At 40.5% G+C, this 20,487-nt stretch overlaps 2 protein-coding genes across 2 annotated transcripts in view; one reads left to right on the top strand and one right to left on the bottom strand.

Annotated features, from left to right (window-relative positions):
- The window catches only part of SYNJ2 (synaptojanin 2), a 58,153-nt gene extending 51,294 nt beyond the window's left edge, over positions 1–6,859 (top strand). The window contains exons 25-27 of the mRNA XM_070951660.1: positions 21–129; positions 3,910–4,112; positions 5,922–6,859. Of these exons, the coding sequence (XP_070807761.1) occupies positions 21–129; positions 3,910–4,112; positions 5,922–6,692 (1,083 nt within the window). The 3' untranslated portion in view covers positions 6,693–6,859. The remainder of the gene's footprint in view (positions 1–20; positions 130–3,909; positions 4,113–5,921) is intronic.
- A 2,471-nt stretch (positions 6,860–9,330) lies between these two features.
- Positions 9,331–20,487, bottom strand: part of SERAC1 (serine active site containing 1) — a 28,346-nt gene continuing 17,189 nt past the window's right edge. The window contains exons 14-17 of the mRNA XM_070951658.1: positions 20,004–20,101; positions 17,461–17,643; positions 12,596–12,739; positions 9,331–10,982 (exon numbers count right to left, since the gene is read on the bottom strand). Coding sequence (XP_070807759.1) covers positions 10,843–10,982; positions 12,596–12,739; positions 17,461–17,643; positions 20,004–20,101 — 565 coding nt within the window. The 3' untranslated portion in view covers positions 9,331–10,842. The remainder of the gene's footprint in view (positions 10,983–12,595; positions 12,740–17,460; positions 17,644–20,003; positions 20,102–20,487) is intronic.

The raw sequence follows: 20,487 nt of genomic DNA, 5'->3' as shown, positions 1-20,487 counted from the left end.
CTTTTACATTTTCCTGCAAGCCAAAATCACGAACTGGAATTAGTAAGCCATACAACGTAAAACAGATCAAAACCACCACCCCAGAAGAAGCCGAGGAAGCCATTCGGTGTCTGATGCAAGCAAAAGGAGGTATGGCCAGTTTTCTTTTTAGAAGCTTTGATGATATTCTTTACTTAGAAAACAAAAAAAAATCAAACCCACAAGTATTGGATAGGGGCTATGTAGCTTGGTAATGGTACATGTTAAAAAGATCTGGGAATAGTGATCTGGCTCCCCCCCCCCAAAAAAAATCAAAATTAAGTAGGTTACATCAATAGAATCATGGGAATTGTTCCACTTTATTTGGCTTTGATTGGGCCCCGTGCCAATTATTGTGTTTGGCTTAGGGCACTATACTTAAGAAGGATTCAGAGAAATTGGGACAGGTTCAAAGAAAGTCAGTGAGAATGACCAGGGGACTTAAAACCTTGGACATATGAAAAGAGATTGAAGAAGATAGTATGACTGAAAAGTGAGATAGACAGCTGAGCAGGAATATGAAAGCACTCTTCAAATATTTGAAAACATGTCACACAGAAGACAATTACAATCTGTCCTCTCTCATTCAAAATGCAGAATACAGAATAATGGAGTCAAGTTACAGATTGCATTAGGAAAACTCTTATCGCAAGAGGAATTTATCAGCGGAACTAATTCCTCAAAGGAAGTTCCTCTTCATTGAATGTGTCAAAGCTGGATAGCCCACTTCTGGGATGCTTCAAATTGGAGTTTAAAAAGCTGAGAAGAAAGCCTTGGCATTGACAAGAATGGGGCAAAATTGTAGTGAAGAATCAGCTCTAACAGAATACCTCACTGAGCTCTTGCTGGAAGCGCAGATGCTGGTGGAAAGCTAGTAACACACCCAGGTTCTAACAACAGAGTGGCCCAACTGTGGGCAAGTTCAGAGCAGCCCAGAATATTATTCATCACTAGCAGTGGAAAAATTCTCAGGTACTGGAAGCTTCAGAAAATATGCCTGAAGACTTCTGGCTGACATCGCGGCGATATTGAATGTGAGGGGTGGGTCTCCACGCTCCCATGTCAAGTTCTCCATGTTAGAAGGCTCCGAAAGGAGCTAAAGCCACACTGGAGGGGTGGTGAAAAAAAGAGGGGTATCCTGCAGGTCACGGAGAGTCACAATCACTCCTGCCTGTTCCAGTGTTGTTTCTTTTTCCCTTTCCTTCACGACGAGGAGAAGAGATAGCCAAAAATGGCTGCCATGAAGCTGGGACAGCCAAGGCAACAAAGAAAGCGCAGAAGTGGTGTAAATGAACAGTGAATGGAATTGGGTGAAATGATTCCTTTTTTACTCAAAACCTATCCTTAAAAAGAAAAGAGGGGAAAAATCTAAAAGAGACTGTTAACTATTTATTAAAGTGGTAAATAATCAGATAGAGGAAAAACTACAGACCCGAAAGAAAAGAAGAGGAAAAGTTAAAAATTTCAAAGCACAGAAAATATGAGTGGCTAAATTGGGGAGGCTTTATCTTGGAAAGGCATTTTATAATGCTGGAACTATCTACTTTAATAGTTGACTTTGCTCTTATAAATCGAATTTAAATTGGATTTAATAGCTGTTAGAAATGAGACAACACTGAAACCTAAGCTGAGAGTGCCATCTACTCTGACAAAGGAAAATATACCATACTCTACAACTCTGGAAAAAATTTTGATTAAAAAAGCAAACAACATTTATTTGGAGAACTGTGTTGATATTTACTGTTCTATACTTATCTACCTTATGACTATGGGATGTTCAATGGTGAGAACAAGGAAGATACCTAAGTAAAGCTATTTTTGAATGCTATTAAACTTATAGAGGAGCAACATTAGGCCTGAACATTTAGTTGTTGAACTATTGAGTAAAAATGGACCTTATTAAAAAAAGACAAGATGCTCCATATGGGGGAAATGAGCGGAAGTGCAAAAGAAATATTGTTGATGTTCAAAAGCATTAAGGACTCTATGACAAAGAACTTTAGGGAGATAAACAATTTAATGCAAAGCATAAATGGGAAAATAGAAAATATTCTACAAGGGACAATGAATAAAGACCAAGGTGCCCAGGAGAGGGAGGAGACAATGGAAAGAATGGAGGAAAAGACATAACAGATAAATCAACAAGCAAAACAAGAAGATAATAAAGACCATAATGATTAATGAAACAAATCGGGGGGGAAAGTATCTTAAAAGATTTTAAAATGGAATGGGAAGATACCATTGAAAAAGAGATAGGGTTTGGGCAGATACCCTGGAGGCTTGGCAGTATAAGAAGATAGATATTGGAGGAATACTCAGACTAAACAGCAAAAATGCACAGAGACAAAGATCCAAGAGAGAAGTATGGGAGGTATGCCAACAAACAAATTAGAATGAAAATATTAAAACGGGCAAGAGATTATGTATAGAAAGGAAATGTTATTTCTTGGTGGGTTTTTTTCCTTTCTTTCTTTAATATAATGGGGGCCTGATTAAAAGTTCGAATAGAAGTAGAAATAAAAGATACACATATTATAAAAGTAATAAACAAATGGAAGATTAGAGGTTGAAAGATGGATTTAATATGTATGTTTAAATAATATGGTGATTGTTGTTAGGATGGAGTAAGGGAATTAGATTTTAATACAATATGTGTACTATACTAGGATTAGTAAGGATGGCCTGATTAAATAGAATAAATTAAAGAATTAAATGGAAAGATTAGAGGTTGAAAGATAGTATTATTATGCATGCTTAAACAATGTTGTAATGGGCATTAGAATGATACATTGAAATATTGAATAATTAAATAATGAAGGTTTATATCTTAATACAAATAGGAGTATTAATACTAGGAGTATATAAGCTTAATTAATGTAACAAATATTATTGATACGAATATTGTTATTTGTATCAAAATGAATGATACCCAGATGCCACTGTTCACATATTGATATTAATGTATATATAAAAATAAAATAAAAAACATATTAAAAAAAAAGAAAAAGAAAATATGCCTGAAGATTTAGAGCTGTACCAAGCAGTGATCACAGCCAAGAAGAGACCACCACCTCAATCCAGGGTCAACCAGCCATACAAAGGGAGAATAGAGAAGGAGAAGGATAGACCTGTAAATCCAGAAAAAAGAAGCAATTTAAGCAAAAGCTAAAGCAGAACAAGAAAAAAAGCTTTATTAAAAAAAAAAGTTGGGAAGTAGATTATATAATATAAAAACCTAGGATTAGAGAACAAAATAGGAAATAAAAGGTAGAATAGTAAGGCTTCAGACATAGTATAGACAAAAATACTCTTTTCCAATGAAATCTTCATTTTTGTTAGAAATCTTTGCTAATAAATTCCATTTGTACAGAAACCATCATTCTTCCTGTTCCAGTCTGGTACTCCCCAACTTTTTCTGAATCGAGTATTTCAGGACAGATTCTAGATTTAACTGCAATTAACACATCACTTTTAAATACTGTATAGTAAACGTTGATTGTCATTTTTGCATGTTGATTTTATTTCACAGTATAGATGTGAACACTTAAAAGTTATCCCTATAAGGCACACCAACATATTTCCAACAAGATAAACTTTGCAAAACATTTTCTCACATTCTGAATTGAGAAGGAAGAGGCTGATGCTGAGAATGATCTTTCTATGCCAATTAAATAAATGGGGGGAAAAGTGTCTTGAAATTCAAATTGTTCTTTGTCCTTCCTTGGCTTATCAATTAGTAAGGCTGGTAAAAATCCTTTTCTTTGGCGTGCATTTTTAGCCTAGATGTTGTCAGGTTTTATACAAGGAATAATATGTGCTGTTAAAAACAAGTGCTACTTTGGATATACTGAATGCTTTAAAGAAATCAAATAACATTTTTTTGTATTTCAGTAACACCCCAGGAATCCTTAGCTTCCATTCCGGCAAGAACTCAGACTGTGACTAAACCTGAATTCATTCCCGGTGGCCCAAAGCCAGCACCTCTTCAGGGCCTCCAGCCAGCCCCAGTCCTCATACCACAGCGCCCCCCACCTAAAGTCCCAACTACCAAAAAACCTGCACCTTTGCAGAAGATGGGAGTCAAGACAGGATGTGTAAGTGTCACTATAAAGCTCTTCCCTCTGCACAGAAAGCATCCCTTCATATAGATTGCATATTTAGTGTTAGCAAGTAAATTACAAGAGCTTCAGGGTTGTTGTTTTGTCTCCAAGATATATTTGGGAAGATAGAGCTTTTACGTTTTCCCTATAGTCCTCCTCTCCTAAAACAAGTGTAAGAAATGTGTAGTGCCTAACTGAGAGCTGAGGAAAGAACTGAAAAAACTCAAGTCTTTCTGTGATTGATGCAAGTATACATTCTGTTGCACTGAACCCTTAATAGATGGGGTGGGTGGGTTAGGAAAATCTGATTCAAGTAGCGCTGTTCCAACTCAGGCTAAATCAAAATCTGAACTCTCCTTTATAGCTTCATTGTACTTTGAAATGTGGAGTGACAAGCAATACATATCGAAATTCTACATAAGAGAAAACTCCTCCAGGGTTTGGAAAGGAGGAGAAAAGGAGAGATTATAGTTTGTGATGGATTGTTGTAGCTTCAAACCAAGAACTCTGAGACAGGGCTTTGCTGAAATGCTTTTTGAAACTATCTCTAACTGTCAAGTGGCCAGTGCTCTTAGCTTAGAGCCGTAGTAGCACAGTGCTTAGAATGCAGTATTGCACTTGCAGGCTATTTCTGCTGACTGCCAGCTGCCAGCAGTTCGAGTCTCACCGGTACAAGGCTGACTCAGCCTTCCACGCTTCCGAGATTGGTAAAATGGGATCCCAGATTGTTGGAGGCAATATGCTGACTCTGTAAACCGCTTAGAGGGGGCTGTAAAGCACTGTGAAGCAGTATATAAGTCTTAAGTGCTAAATGCTATTTATCTCTTAATCTCAGGAACATTAAAATGAGTATCCATGGGATTTGGAGGTAATTGCACATATTGTGGAGAGTTTGGGGCTATTGTTTTTCTGAGTTGCACTGCTCTGCTGTATATCATTTACATATTGATTAGGAACATTTGCTTGAGAGAGGGAAGGCAGAGTGGGAGAAATGGGAAGCAAATAACTCTCCACTTCCAATTTGTCAAGATTTCCCTTCTATTTTTTTAAAAAGCCACCTGCTTCTAAAATTCTGCAGCTTTCTTACCTTCATTCTGCATGTTATGCTCCAACAATTGTACACACAAAGCAGAAGATTCTCAGGGAAAAGGAATGGTGTACCTTTGCACCTTTAAAGATATCTAGCAACTCCTTCTCGGAGTCCTAAAAATGTTATCCCAAAATGTTAGCAAAATTGTTACAGCTATTTGGTGATTTTAATTTAGAGATCTAAAGATTTTAATTTCTAATTTGGGGTGGGGGAAAGGAACAGAAGGATAAAATAGCAAGGTTTACTTAACATGAAAACAGTTGTATGGAAATATGAGGAATTGATATAGAAGATTGTCAGCCTCTTTCAAAAGTTCTTTGAATTATTCTGCATTTTCTGTTTTGCTTACATGCAGGGGTTTTGAAGAGTTAGGGTTAGGGTAAAAATCCTGCAAAGGTTGTAAATTGTAAATATCCTGCAAGGGTTATTACTATATTGTAAGGCTGTTATGATTACAAACCACACTGATTAAATAATTTCTTCAAGTGTACAGGATAGAGACAGCAAACTGCACTGGCATTTGTATTACCAGAAAAACACACACATACACACACACACACACACACAGACCTGCCCTCAAGAGCGAGAGAAATGTTTCTTTGTTTATTAAATTTGTGTGCCACCCATCTGGTCCAGAGATGACTCTGAATGGCTTGCTGTTTCTAATGAGAGGTTGGTTGAAAAACAATTAATTGTCCATTTTTTTTCCTCAGCCCCATTCTCCAGAAGAGCAGCTTGAACAGACCTTCGGTCACTTCTCTGCATCACCGGAATCGGGTCTGGAAACCACAACTGTTACTGGTTCTCTTCAGACTGTCCCCATTCCTAAGCCAAGGACAATGCATCCTGGCAAAATTGTCAAGAGGAGCAGCAGCAGCAGCAGCAGCAGCAGCAATGAAAGGCAACCAACTCCCTTGTCTCTTTTAGAGGAAAGTTCTTATATTCCTTCTCTGAACTTGACTCAGGCTCCAAGAGTTCCCCCAAGGAGAAAGAAGTCTGCTCCTCCCGATTTTCATCTGCAAGTACTCCAGAACAGCAATAACCTGCTTCTAAAAGGGCTGACATTCAATTCCAACAATAACAACGTTCCAGCACCATGTTTTTCCACAATGAAGGATTCTGGTGCACTTCCATCTTCTCTGAGTGAATCCTCTCGTCTTGCTACAACAGTCGTGATCAGCTCAAAAGACAATGATGCTAAGCTCTTGAGGCAGACTGGTTTAGAATTAATTGGTGACCAACAGGCAACTCCTCCCTTGCGGATTCAGCAACAACAGCAAGTTTCAGACAATCATTGTCCAATGGAGAACAGCAATTTGTTAGACTTGGAAGTAGATTTTGCTGCTTGCCAGCCAGCGATTCAGCCGTTACCAGCCAATCCACCTCCTGCTACACAAAATTTGAAACACTCCTGTCCAAAGGATTTCAGCCACTGGGTCACATTTGGAGAAGATGGCAACAGTAGTACTATATCTCAGGGTTAAACTCTGACCTCAGTTTAAAACTACAAACTCATTTTTGTACTTTTTCCCTAGAAAAGCACATTTTTTCCCTAAACTTTATGATAGAAGGAACGAAGTTCAGTAAATCAGTTATGGCAGTGGGCCCCAACCTTTGGGCTTGGCAGCCCAGCGGGAGGGGTAGCTGCACAAGTAGCAGCCTGCTGCGCACACTCATGCCAGCCCACCACTTGTGCGAGTGGCGCTGCGCACATGCAAGCATGCTGGCGTGCCATGCACTAGTAGAGCTATGCGTGCGTACGTGCCAGGCCAGCTCTCATGCGGCCCAGTTCCAAATAGGCTACAGGCCAGTAGTGGGCTGCAGCCCAGGGGTTGGAGACCCCTGATGTATGGTATAGCACTCATTTTTCCGCACTCCTTGGTGATTTCTGGTTCAAGTTTAATAGTAAATTCAATAACAAGTATTTATTTATCATATGCATGTGTGCTATAACGAGGCCCGCTTCAATTATTCTTTACTTGCACTTTGCTCATATCTGAATTCCATGCCACAGGTGGCTGCTTGCCCCGTAGTTCTCAACTGTAAAAAGATGGTATAGTTAATTCTGCTTTATATAGTAAGAGGTACTCTGTGCCATTCTTGAGCCAACTGTATGCTTAGAACCCCGGTTCAGTGTCTTGAATTATTTTTATCCTTGTCATCAATGTATGCAAAGTAGGAATGAATTTGAGTTTCAAAAAGGCCCATCGGTAAGAGCAAAAATGATAATTTGATTCTGTATAGCAATAGCTGTCATCAGTAATATAGAGTGAAGTCCAAGGTGGTTTTAGAAGTGGCATGGTAAGCTTTGGGCTGGTAGTATCCGTAATAGCCATTCATGTTCAAGCTGTGATAGAAAACCACCTTCAGGATATTAGAAACATGCCTGTATGAAGACATGGAAATATGTACTTGAAACAATGTGGTTATAGATCCAGCCTGTTTTGAATGGGAGCCTGAAGGGGTGAAGACAAGTGAGGTATTCCTCTACAGATCACCTCATAGGATAAACCATTGTTAATTTTCTATTATATACATAGATATGATTCTGTCTGGATTAATATGAATAAAAGTGTATTACCTATGGAAGAAAATACCCATATATGATATAGGTAGGAAATACACAGGTACATATACGAGAGGCTTCTATTCTCATTTTTAGTATTTAAATCTCAAGTATTCTTAGGCTAATAAAATGTCCGGTGGATTATTGGGGAAAAAAACACTAATTAGTATAGGCCGGGCTAATATTTTTGTGCACAATCATTTTACATCGTAAAAGATACAGTGATTTAGCTTTACAGTTTAGGCCAGAAATTAAAATCTAGGATCTAATTTGTAATTTAATAAAGAATTATGTTGCTTTAGAAGAAGCAGCGAAGTTAATGATTTTTATTTTGGGGATGCAACATGTATTTTGGCCTTTTTTTATTCTCTTAATACTAAAAATGTGGTTTATGAGAAATTAGTCTTGGCCTATTCCTATATAGGTATTTACACTATGCAAGGCTAAAGGTTAATTAGCTAACATATTGCTATTGTTTTTATTAAATGAACCTTAAGAAAATATAGTTGGGGGTGCCAAATCAGGTAGGTTATTGTGGTCTCCATTCCCCTGCCTCTAGGCCAACCATTACACTGCTGTAAGCAATATTTCAAAAATTGAATGAAATAATGAAAAGGAGAATATGTAGCAGTGACATTTGCTTACTGGAAGACATAATTTTGTACTCTCTAGATGGGTTGCCTGTAACTCCCATGATCCCCCTCTAAGAAGGTTGTTGCCCTTGGCGTAGGACAGCTGGTTAGGGAAGATTGCTCTAACCCTCCCCTTTAATAAGGAAACCAGAAGCATCACTGGTTATTTATGGCTGCATCTCAAGATGAAAAATGAACACCTATTAAAAGGAAGCCTAGTATACTGTTACTGACAATATTCTCTGCAACATAGATAATTTATCAGCTTTGAGGCAGGTCATTTACATGCTAATAAAAGCATTAGAAAGCAAGTCAATTGAAGTGACTTTATAAATTGCAAATGAAAGTAATTTTTATTACTCTACTTGAAGTGGTATCCGCTGTTGGCACTATATTGTATAACTTGCTGCCTAGTGAGATGCCTCATTAAAACTTGAATCTTTCTAGTAACATACTCTGCCATCAATTGCAATTTATGCCACTTGCCCTGAGCAAAAATGGAACAGGGCAAATGTTGCAATAAATGAAAGTTGTCCTGAGCAGTTTTTAAAAACATTTCTTCTACTGAGTAAAATATAACCTCTGAAAATGTTTAATAAAAAAATACTGTTTAAATATATAGAAAGTCACAGGCAATTTCAGGAAAGCAAAGCTGAATTTCAGTTACTTCATTCAAGACCAAATCATAATCCATTCAACACCAGTAGCTTCATGATGCTATTGAGTCATGTATCCATTTAGATACAACAGTATTCATAGATTTGACGACATGAGTAATTCACATATTGTTTACTTCATTATGTATAAATTGCCTAGTGATAGATAACTTGTTGGAAAGTTTTTATTCTGGAAGAATAATTTATGGTGGGTTTTTTTCTAAATGTGTAATGTTATAACTGTAGGTAGCAATGTAATGATCAAGTATTTTTTCATGTTTACGACATGGTCTTTTTTAATCAGCTGCAGTAGTAAAAAAAAATCAAGAGTTGCCTGAAGAAGTATACAGAAAATACTATTTAGTACACACAAAAAATATTACAGTAGGTAAATGGGGGTGAGTGGCAATGGGAATATATACTTCAGATGGCTCTGAAAGTTACAAAATGTTTTTGACACAAGGAAATGCAGCCAATTGATATGGCTAACCATTTCCCCTTTGTCTACAAAAGGAATCTGCTTTGCTACAAATATAGTGGTTTAATTTATCATTCTAAATCATAAGACAAGGTGTACCAAGGTTTTCTATATAACTCCATGCCATGGTTTGAAACATCTGACAATATCAGTGGTGGCTTCCAACTCACAATTATGGCAGATGTTTTACCACTGGAATGTTAAGCAAATGGAATATAAAAACAGGACAATCTTCAGGAAGATTTTTTTTTCATTTACATGAAAAATAAAGCCATGGTTTGGCTTCATGCTGGAACTGAACAACTGCTTTATACATTATATTACTTAAGATTCAAAATACTTAAATGGCACCAGCCAAAGGGAAGAATTTCTACCCTCCTGGAGTGTTTCGCATTTTCAATATAGCAATATATATTTGGCAGGCTATTCAGATTACATTGAGACTGAATTTTTATCTTCTGAGTTTTACAAAAATTTAAGTGGTAAAGACATAATTGTGATTTATCTCAAGTGTGCCCTTGACTAATCCAGCCTTCTATGCAGAATTGAGCAACAATTCTGAATTTTTGTTACTTCATGAGGCATTTTGGTATAAGATGACCACAGGAAAATCTGTCGTCATGGAATTAAGAAACTGGTTCAGTTCTTTGGAGTAAATAATTCTGGGCTTGTAACAGCTTTCCAAACACTGTACAATAGCAGATTTACAGTATACCCTTGTTTTCTGTTGGCATCCAGTTGCAAAAGCACAGGTTAGGGTCCAGATTCATTGGTCATTACACATATTTTCTACTGTATTTAAAATATCAGAATGTCCATAAAGAACTTGGTATCATGCAATGTGGGTGTATCAGTACATCAGCATGGGAGAGTAGATTTATGGCATTAGTGCATTTGCTTTCCAGTATGCACAGTATATACAGGGCCCCCACCCACTAGTAGTATAAAGTAGTATAAGATAATCATTAATGGCATAGCAGCTTTGTTTCTACAGTATATTGAGCAGAGAATGAAGATCTCTTTGGGTAAAACACATGCTTACAAAACAATGAAAAGACCTTCTAGGAGCCCAGATAACTTTCCTTGTCAAACATTAAATGGAACTCAAAATGAAGAAAAATGCTTTGTACAATATACAACCCCAGAAATACACTCACGGTTTCCCATTAGATAATGTTAAAAAAAAAAAAAAAAACAGCTTGTGTGTAATAAAACAGCCGCCCTGCCAAGGACAGGCCCAGATTCAAAGAAAAGTTAGTGTAACTGCTCCAGTAAAACAACAAATATGCACAGCGTTGCCGTTCAGTGATTTCCAAGCTCCCTTTTTAGAGAATCTTGAATAAACTTTAAGGTTTGTTGATACAGGAAAGATTCTTTGTTCTTCGGTTTGCAAATGTTGAGGTGGCTAACTTCTACCTGAATGAGTTCTCCAATGCCCAAATCTGAAACAGACATGAAAGCAAAGAGCAATAAGATCACAGAAAAGACACACTTCTCCTTTGCGCTGCTATAGAATCCATTGAATGGGTTGTCCTCATGTCATTGGTCAAAGACTGAGTTAAGATTTGCATAAACACGCCTCCCTTCAGGCTTTTCTCCAGTTCATTAACTCCTGCTTTTGAGGGTCTCTAAGCAAGATGGTAGCCTATCTGTCTGATCTGTCTCCGAACTGGAATCGATAACAATTAAAAGATGATGTTTGAACCAAATTCTAGACTGGTGTATAAAACAAGATTGGAGTAGACCTGAAAATTTATTTCCGCTGCAGTAATGCATAAGCTGTTTCACAGGATGTTGTACATAATTTATGTCTTAGCTGTTTGGGGAATATGTGCACTGGTTTGAAATAACTTTTTACGCCCTTTCTACACAATGCATATTGAAAGAAAAACTGCGCCTCATTTTCAGGCCAAACATACAATTACACATCAAAATACAGGTAATCCTCAACTTACAACTGTTCATTTAATGACCATTCAAAGTTACAACGGCACTGAAAAAAGTGAATTATGGCAGTTTTTCACACTTACGACCGTTGCAGCATCCCCATGGTTACGTGCCTCATGACAGCTGCAGGCTGATGTGGTCACCTCTTGTGACATTCCAATAAGCAAAGCCAATGGGGAAGCCAGATTCACTTAACAACCAGCCCAATTTAACAACTGCAGTGATCCACTTAAAAGCTGTGGCAAGAAAGCTTGTAAAATGGGGCAAAACTCACTTAACAACTGTTTTGCTGAGCAACAGAAATTTTGGACTTAATTGTGACCTTAAGTCGAGGACTACCTGTATAATATAAAAATTCCCACAACATAGAAAAGCCAGAAGCAATAACTTCAAATGGAGGGTGAATCCAACCCTCCTATCCCCAATTGTTTCTAAAGAACTACATTTTCTTTGACAATACAGAAACTGTCCTAGTGAAAATGTTCAAATTAATGTGACATATAAAGAAAAAAGGTGACATAGCAAGTTACCATGGGACCTGAGGTGTAATGATGGTGGATCCAGTGTTCCTCAACTGGAAGACAATCATTAATTTCTTTGATTTTTTTTTTTTTTACTTTTCCCATTAACTCCAGAGCTATCCAGGAGCCTGGATAGCTCTGCAGACTAAAAGCACTGTAATTTAACACCAGCTGTCTGCAATTAAAGTAAGTTCGAATCTTGCCAGGCTCAAGGTTGACTCAGCCTTCCATCCTTTCTAAGGTAGGTAAATTGAGGACCCAGTTTGTGGGGACAATAAACTGACTTTGTATAAAATATACAAAAGTATGAAGGCTATTGCTTAACGCACTGTAAGCCACCCTGAGTCTCTGGAGAAGGGCGGCATATAAATCAAATTAAAAAAAAACCTCATTTACTTTTCATTAAGATGTCTAATTTGGCCTTCCTTTAAGACGTGTGGACTTCAGCTCCCAGACTCCTGCAGCCAGCTGGCTGCAGAATTCTGGGAGTTGAAGTCCACACGTCTTAAAGTTGCTGAGGTAAAGAAATACTGTTATAAATGACTGAAGCCAGACATTTTGGAAGGGGAATACTGGGATTGTCAAACCTGCAGATTCCACTGGCACGACATGCAGACTCAACATTCTGCCAACTCGTGTTGGCAACGTTTCTGCAAAGCTTAACACTGGAAAGTTCTGGTTCTTGGCAAATGAGATGAAGTCATCATTCAGTGCTTTCAGGGCAGGGGAATCTGGAAAAACGCATAAAAATGAAATGTGGATTTCTTATTTTAGACATTGTGTGTCAGGCGGAGAACTACATTTACGTATAATATTTTTCATATGGCAGATGGATTTTCGGTTCAGAAAGGTGGCATCTGCTGTCATTTTAAAGGATGAGTGCCAGTCCGGTATATATACAAGGCTAGATGTAATCACGGCCTCTATTTGTTCTGGTGAAGTACATGTAGCCCTCAACTTAAACCATTCATTTAGTGACCATTCAAAGTGACTTACAACCAGTCCTTGCACTTACAACTGTTGCAGCATCCTCAGAGTCACATGATCAAAATGTGGACACTTGGCAACTGGCTTGTATTTAAAATGGTTGCAGCATCCCAAGGTCATGTGGCTGCCATTTGCAATCTTCCCAGCTGGCTTTTGACGAACAAAATCAATGCGGGAAGCCTGATTCACTAATGATTGCATGATTCACTTAACAACTGCCGTACTTTGTTTAACAGCAGCAGCAAAAAGGTTGTAAAATGGGGCATGACTCACTTAATAACCTCCTCACTTAGCAAGGAAAATTCTAGTCCCAATGGTTGGAAGCATTCAGTAGCTTCCTACTGAAAATAAACAAAATGGCCCACCTACAATAGATCTATCTATGTCAAAGTCTAAGTTATTCTTCTATCCAGGAATGCAAAGGAAGAGAAGTAGACTATGGTGCTCAAGGACAGAACTTCCTGTACACAATAAATTGGGGTAGGTGAGCGGGTGACACAGAACCACAGCTGCTCAGTTTAAATGTAATAAATAAATAACAGGTAAGGTGTTATGAAATTACACTTCAGCTAAATTTGAATTGAGGATACATCTGAAGTTAACTAGAATTCCCTTTTGTGTTCCTATTTAATATCTGTTTCACACAGTTCCTGATGTGGTCTGGGAGCAAATATTGGGGTTACCTCAAATCTGAACTGGCAGGTCCTGAAAGTGATGCCATGGGACTCTGTCAGAGGCCTTTATACTGGCTTCTTGTATTTACATGAAACATAGCTTTGGAGTCTAGTGGAATCAGAACATGGATGTCATCCAACTCTACCTCCCTCTTTCTCTAGGAATACTGCAGAGGTTCTGAATGGTGGCTGGCGGTAACAGTGACCTATGGGTAGAGGTTAAGTTTAATTGAGACAACTAAAGTACTTCTGACTCTTGAATTAAAATTCAAGCAGTGCTGGATAGAGTTGAAATTGTCTTGAAAATTTCTGAATTTGGAGTCTTCTGGGGTCTTAATTTCTAACTAGTCGAGCTCCGTTGGTGGAGCTCTGGGCGAGTTTTTGGGACTCCCCTCGCCCCTGGACATGCCTAGAGCAGGGGGCATTTGGCGGAGTGCTGTGATTGTGCTGCCCCGACGTTTTTTGACGCTGCCGAAAATGAGGGTATGGTGGTTAGTTCGGCAGCGGCTCATCGGATGATGAAGGAGAAGGAGAAGGTGGAGGTGTGGTAGTGAGGGGGCGAGTGGCAGGCAGTCCGCTGAACTTCCATCTGCCCCACTCAGAGACTCCCCGGCGGCCCCTTGAAACCGGGAATGGCGGTTTGGATACCAGCGGGGGTGGTGAGGCCGGCCCTGATATTAAACTGGGCCGTGGCACACCCCACTGAAGTACTGGACACTGTTTTTTCATCTCCATTGCCGGCGGAAGGGGCTTGCTGGGGGGTGAGAACTGAGAATGGAGAGGGCATAAGCGGTCTGCTGAGTCCGGAGATGAGAGACTCCTTCCTGGAAGATACTGTGGTGGCTGCAGAGGACCTGGAGGCCCCCTATGGCATCTAATGGGGGCTGGAGCTCGGAAGCAGCTTGTTATCCCGGAAGAATCTGAGGAAGATAGGGCTGGTGCGCAACGGAGGGGTTTTTTCCCCTTTGTATGCATACCAACCTCCTTCCTCCTACCCCCTCCTGGGACTTTGTTTGCCAAATAAAGGGCCTGTTATCCGCCCTGACTGAAGGAGTCCGCCCCCTTCTCCACCCCGTTTTCCCTTCTTCCCCTTCCCTTCTTTTTCTCTTTCATCGGGACTGACTAGGATACGATCTGGAGCATAAAACTTTACCAAGGATTTCTGTCTTTGCCCCTGGCGTGACTCACGGATTGACTGACTGATAAACTATCTCCCTCTGACCATGGGTCAGTTAATTGATACAACTGCTGAGGGGTTCTTTATTACATCTGGACTTTCGCCACTGGGAGAAGTACTTTTCGATCTATGACCCTTCGAGGGTCCCGCCATGAGAGGGCGGACTGGATGCTGTTCCCATTGGCTGAAATTGTCAGAACCCTCCTACTGTCGTGGGAGGACAGTAGAGATACCAATGGTACATCATCGAACAATATGGCCCCATGATACATCTTGAGCCCCCTGATTAAGCTCCCTTCCTCCATCGCTGCACTGGGAGATGTACACGACTGCGGATTTGCTTGCGCTGCGAGACTCCCCCCTCTCGCAGATGTGGCCCTCATCGTTATCGAGGGCCCACCTCAATGACGGGCTTTGGGACCCAGAGAGGTGGCATGTGAAAACTAGGGGGTTGAGGGCTTTTTTATCAAATTTTTTAGTTAAATTTTTAAGGGGTCTCAGGGAGGGGGAGGGTCAAATTAGAACTCAGGTTGTGGGTTTGGGGGAAAACCCACAAGGGGGAGGGTCGGGGTCGGGTCTGGCTGCGAAGCATGGTGGGGTGGGGGTGGGCCCGGGATCGAGGGGGGGGTTAGAGCTCATCCGGATAGTGTTTTGAATATCAATACTGTGGGTGGGAGGGGTAGATATGGCGGGAGCAGGGGGCCATATCGTGTTAGGGGAGCGCGCACTCGCTGTTTACGAGCGATGGCGTGCTCCGGCCCCCAAAGCTCCACCCGTTTTCCAGGTTGCACAGACCCTCAGGGCCCGGGCCTTCGGCTGATGTTGTGCAATGCCAGGTCCGTAGTAAATAAAGCCCGCCTCATTCCTGATGTGGTCTGGGAGCAAATATTGGGGTTACCTCAAATCTGAACTGGCAGGTCCTGAAAGTGATGCCATGGGACTCTGTCAGAGGCCTTTATACTGGCTTCTTGTATTTACATGAAACATAGCTTTGGAGTCTAGTGGAATCAGAACATGGATGTCATCCAACTCTACCTCCCTCTTTCTCTAGGAATACTGCAGAGGTTCTGAATGGTGGCTGGCGGTAACAGTGACCAATGGGTAGAGGTTAAGTTTAATTGAGACAACTAAAGTACTTCTGACTCTTGAATTAAAATTCAAGCAGTGCTCGATAGAGTTGAAATTGTCTTGAAAATTTCTGAATTTGGAGTCTTCTGGGGTCTTAATTTCTAACTAGTCCACATAAACTGGCATTCATGCATTCACCCCTGCCTTTCTTACAAGTCTAACCATGTGAAATATGCTTCATATTACAGAATTGGCTGTTACATCACATCCAGTGGTGGGTTTTAAATTTTTTTACTACTGGTTCTGTGGGCGTGGCTTCAGTGGTGGGTTCCAACCGGTGTTACTACCGGTTCTCTTCGCGCACACGCTTTGCGCGCGATCGCCACACGCACGCTCACTTCGGTCGCACGAGTGCCAAACTTGCACCCCGCGCAAGCGCGTTGGGTTTCTGGCCAGCTGAGGTGCAGCAATCCACTCTGCCGCGCCTATCAGCTGGGCTAAAAACCAAGAGATAAAGGTAGAACTAAAGTGGGGGTGGGCAGGAAGGCCCAGCTCCCAGTCACACAGAACCGGTTCGGTGACGTCACATCATCTCCGCTACTGGCTTGGCCGAACCGGAACCGGGAGCAACCCACCACTGCGTGGCTTGGTGGGCATGGCGTGGCTTGGTGGGCGTGGCAGGGAAGGATACTGCAAAATCTCTATTCCCACCCCAATCCAGGGGAAGGTTACAGAAAAATCCCCATTTCTTCCTGATCTGCTGGGACTTGGGAGGCAGAGAATAGATGGGGGTGGGGCCAGTCGGAATTTTTAGTCTCCGAACTACTCAAAATTTCCGCTACCGGTTCTCCAGAACTGGTCAGAACCTGCTAAACCCACTTCTGATCACATCTATGTTACCAGACTTTGGGCACTGTCATCATGCAACCCCTTTATTGGGATAGTTGAACCAGCTTCACGTTTATTTTTGAGTGAAGGGTATCAGAAAGAACATTTTCTTCTGTGTAAATCTGCCATCACCAAGACTTTTGACAGGGAGGTCATGCTATGATTCATCGTCACAGAAGATTACCTAGGTAGGGTCAAGATCAAAGGATTTTCATTTCTCACCGGAGCTCCTTCTCCTCACTTGTTGATACAAATCTGTCCAGATCGCCTTAATAAAGTTCAAAGAATTTATTCTACTGATAAAGATGCTGGACTGAAAACAGGGAAAGTTGAGCTCTGTTCTGGCTTAGGCACAAAAGCCAGCTTGGTGACCTTAAGTTCATTCCTTCTCAGCCCCAGGAAGAAGGCAATGGCAAACCACTTCCAAAAATATTGCCAAGAAAACTGCATTTCCATTAAGCTCCATCAAAGAAATAAATAAAAATGAACCTGTGTTACTTTGATTAGTGTAAATAATTTGGTTTTATTGTTAATATTTATACACACACACACACACACACACACACACACACACACACACACACACAGCGAGAGAGTTATAGAAAAGAAAGCTATGTTTTAAATATACACTTTCCAGAACTACCCACAAGAAACAAACCTTTGCTGAGCTCTTTGACTTCCACGGAAGGAAAGAGCAGAAATCGAATATTTACGGAATATTCAGCTAACCGGGAGCCGTGGTGAGGAACACTGTAAAATACAATTCCCCGTGTGCTGTCCACTATAGAAGCCATTTCAGGGTCCACGGAAGCATCCAGCAGCATTTTCTTGACTAGGAGGCCTGAAAAGAAAAGCCTCCATGAAATGGGATCAATGCAGGGCTGTGATGCTTATTACAGAGATACAAGACAGAAAAATCACTCTCCCACAACTCATTGAAGACGTTCTGGCTTGCTTTCTTTACAGAAAAGGAGGGTCAGTCAATCTTTCCTCCTCTGGAAAAGGAAGGCCTCTTTCTACAAGCCCCAGACCACCTCTACTAAGTGCAAGAGACACCAAGTTGGCCATTAGCCCAGTCTGGTTATATGCAGACGGTACAGTTATTTAGAAGCCTTATATGGCTGCCCATCTTAAGGAACTCTGGGTGGCTCACAGCAACTATAAAGCTAATAAATAAAATAATCATAAAAACAATAAAAACAATAAACCAAAAACCCACAGCAGGTTCAGCTATCCTTCTTTCATGCCTCCAATTATACAATCCGAGCATCTCAGTAAAATGGAAGATCCTTGAAGGAGATGGGCAGTGTAGAAAGGTGACTAATAGACAGACAGACAGACAGACAGACAGGCCTTAACAAACAAATAAATCAAGTCTTAACAGCCTTCTGAAAGGCTAGAAGGGTGGAGGGCCTGTGGAAAAACACCAGCAGGAAGGGTATTCCACAGGGTAGGGGCAGCCATGGCAAAGGCATGCTTCTGAGGTCCCACGAGATGGCAAGATTTCAGGGAGGGGACATGGAGTGTGCGCACCCTATATGATTTAGTGGAATAGGTGGATAGTTTTAAGGAGAGGTGGTCCTGCAAATAACCAGATCCTGTGCCATGCAAAGTTGACATAACATAGGATCTCTGGCACATGACATATAATGTATATCTTAAGGGAAGATGGACTATGTGTACAATTGTGTGTACAATTGTGACAGCTTCTATATATCCCTTCCTGTAAGCTGCTGAATGCCAGGAACTAGGATCTTAATATTTTAGGATAACTCTAAAGCTGAATGCGCTGTATATAATCTTCTAAAGTGCAACTGTCAAAGAGTCCAATTCCTTGTAGAGGGTTTTGAAGGCCATAGAATAAAATCCGGCTCCCAAGATGAGCCCCAGTAAGATGAAATGGGTCACACTGTGCCTCCTGGTAGACAACGTAAAAGCAGTCACATTAAAAAGTAATATAATTTTCTTTTCCAAATCCTTTTTGAATCTCTCTGCTTGGCTTTCAGACAAACAGCTATGAAAATGCAGAAACAGACTGAGGGGATGGAGGCACTTTAAGTCACATCTAGAAAGCCCATTGGCACTGTGGAGTTAATATGACATTTTTAGATAGAACCATTCCAAGTCGATGCATGTGAAATCTTAGCTTCTCCATTCATTTTTAAGAGGTGGTGGGTTATAGGAAGAACAAGGGTTTGCTGGAGGGTGATCTCATGTTTAGACAGATATATGGTGGATTGCCTCCTGTGCCAGAGGAAAGAGCCAAGGCCCAGAAATTGAAATGTCAGTACTCAGAAAACTACAAACAAATACACTGAAAGAACTACAGGGGAAAAGCCACTGCTAAAAGTTGCCTCAGTTTCCAATGGAATGGATGTGGGAACAAGCAGAGTGTCAGCACTAGAGTAAATGCAGGTTGAAGTGATTATTTGAGACGACATCGAAACCTGACACAGAGGTTGTAGAGAGATAATCAAATTACTATTTATTCATTGGTTCATTAAATAGTCAAGGTAGGCTTAGTTTCTAGATAAACACGGTAAACACGGTACTTTAAGGACACATACATTTAATTCATCGATGCTTTCATTATGCCCCCAGCCCCCCAATATTTCAGCAGACACTTTGGAAACTATAAAAAAGGGCTTAGAGGAGATGAGTATTCAAAGAGATGCTTACCATCCTGTCATGCTTGCAAAGGAAATCTACCAACAGGGTGTATTGGAACACATGAAGGGTCTAGGTTGTGTTAGCAGTGCAGTTAGGAAATAAAAGAGTGCCAAAAATTAAAGGAAGTTGGGCTCATTAAAGTTTGAATACAAACATGCTAAAGAGGCAGATAGCAACACTCCATAGTATCAGTGGGGAAGGAGGTCGGTAACTAGTCATTCACATGAGGTTTTTAAGACTCTTTTCTGACAAGAGTGGTATCTAGGTATAAAAATCAGAATTTTCAGTACAGAGCTACTGGAAATCCACAAACAGCACATTGAACATTGACTAGCGACTGAAAACACACCACATCTAAACACATATCCCATGCACTACTGTTATCGTAAATCCACGTGGAGATTGCTTTCTATGTGGCTCAAATGAATCCTATGAACATTGCCTTCGAATGGAAGCAATGTACTATATTTACAGGGCTAACAAGCTTGAAATAGTTCGTTTTAAAATTGATACAGAAGACAATGAATTTACCGCCCATGCTATGCGATAGCCATATGAGAGGCCTGTCTCCAATCCCAGCATCTCTTAGTTTCTTGAGAAGCTCAGTACTTCGATATGCAAGAGATTCTCTGCAGATGAGACAGCAAAGAAAGCAAGAGAGGCAAATATAGCAAGGCAGCATATTCTGAAGAATCAGATTATTTTTTGGCAGCTTTACTTAAATTTCCTTAAGGAGGTTATCTTTTTCCCCATAGCATCCAACTGTGTGAAAATGTTGGCATGTTTTAGGGTAGCAGTTCTGAAACTTTTCTTATAAGTAGATCAATATCCCATATTACTGAAAGCTTTAGAACAGTGTCTCCCACCCAACCTTGGCAACTTTAAGACTGTGTTCTTCAAGTTCTAAAGCATTTAGCAATGGCCAGGCTATCTGGGAATTCTGGGAGCTGAAGTCCACAAATCTTAAACTTACCAAGAGTAGAAGATCACCACAAAAAACAGGTGTCAACAACTC

This window comes from Pituophis catenifer, unplaced genomic scaffold, assembly GCF_029215685.1.
Source record: "Pituophis catenifer annectens isolate HBS135680 unplaced genomic scaffold, rPitCat1.0.hap2 SCAF_1, whole genome shotgun sequence".
Lineage (NCBI taxonomy): Eukaryota > Metazoa > Chordata > Lepidosauria > Squamata > Colubridae > Pituophis > Pituophis catenifer.
The sequence above is the reverse complement of the archived record's forward strand: the minus strand, read 5'-3'. Positions and strand labels throughout refer to the sequence as shown.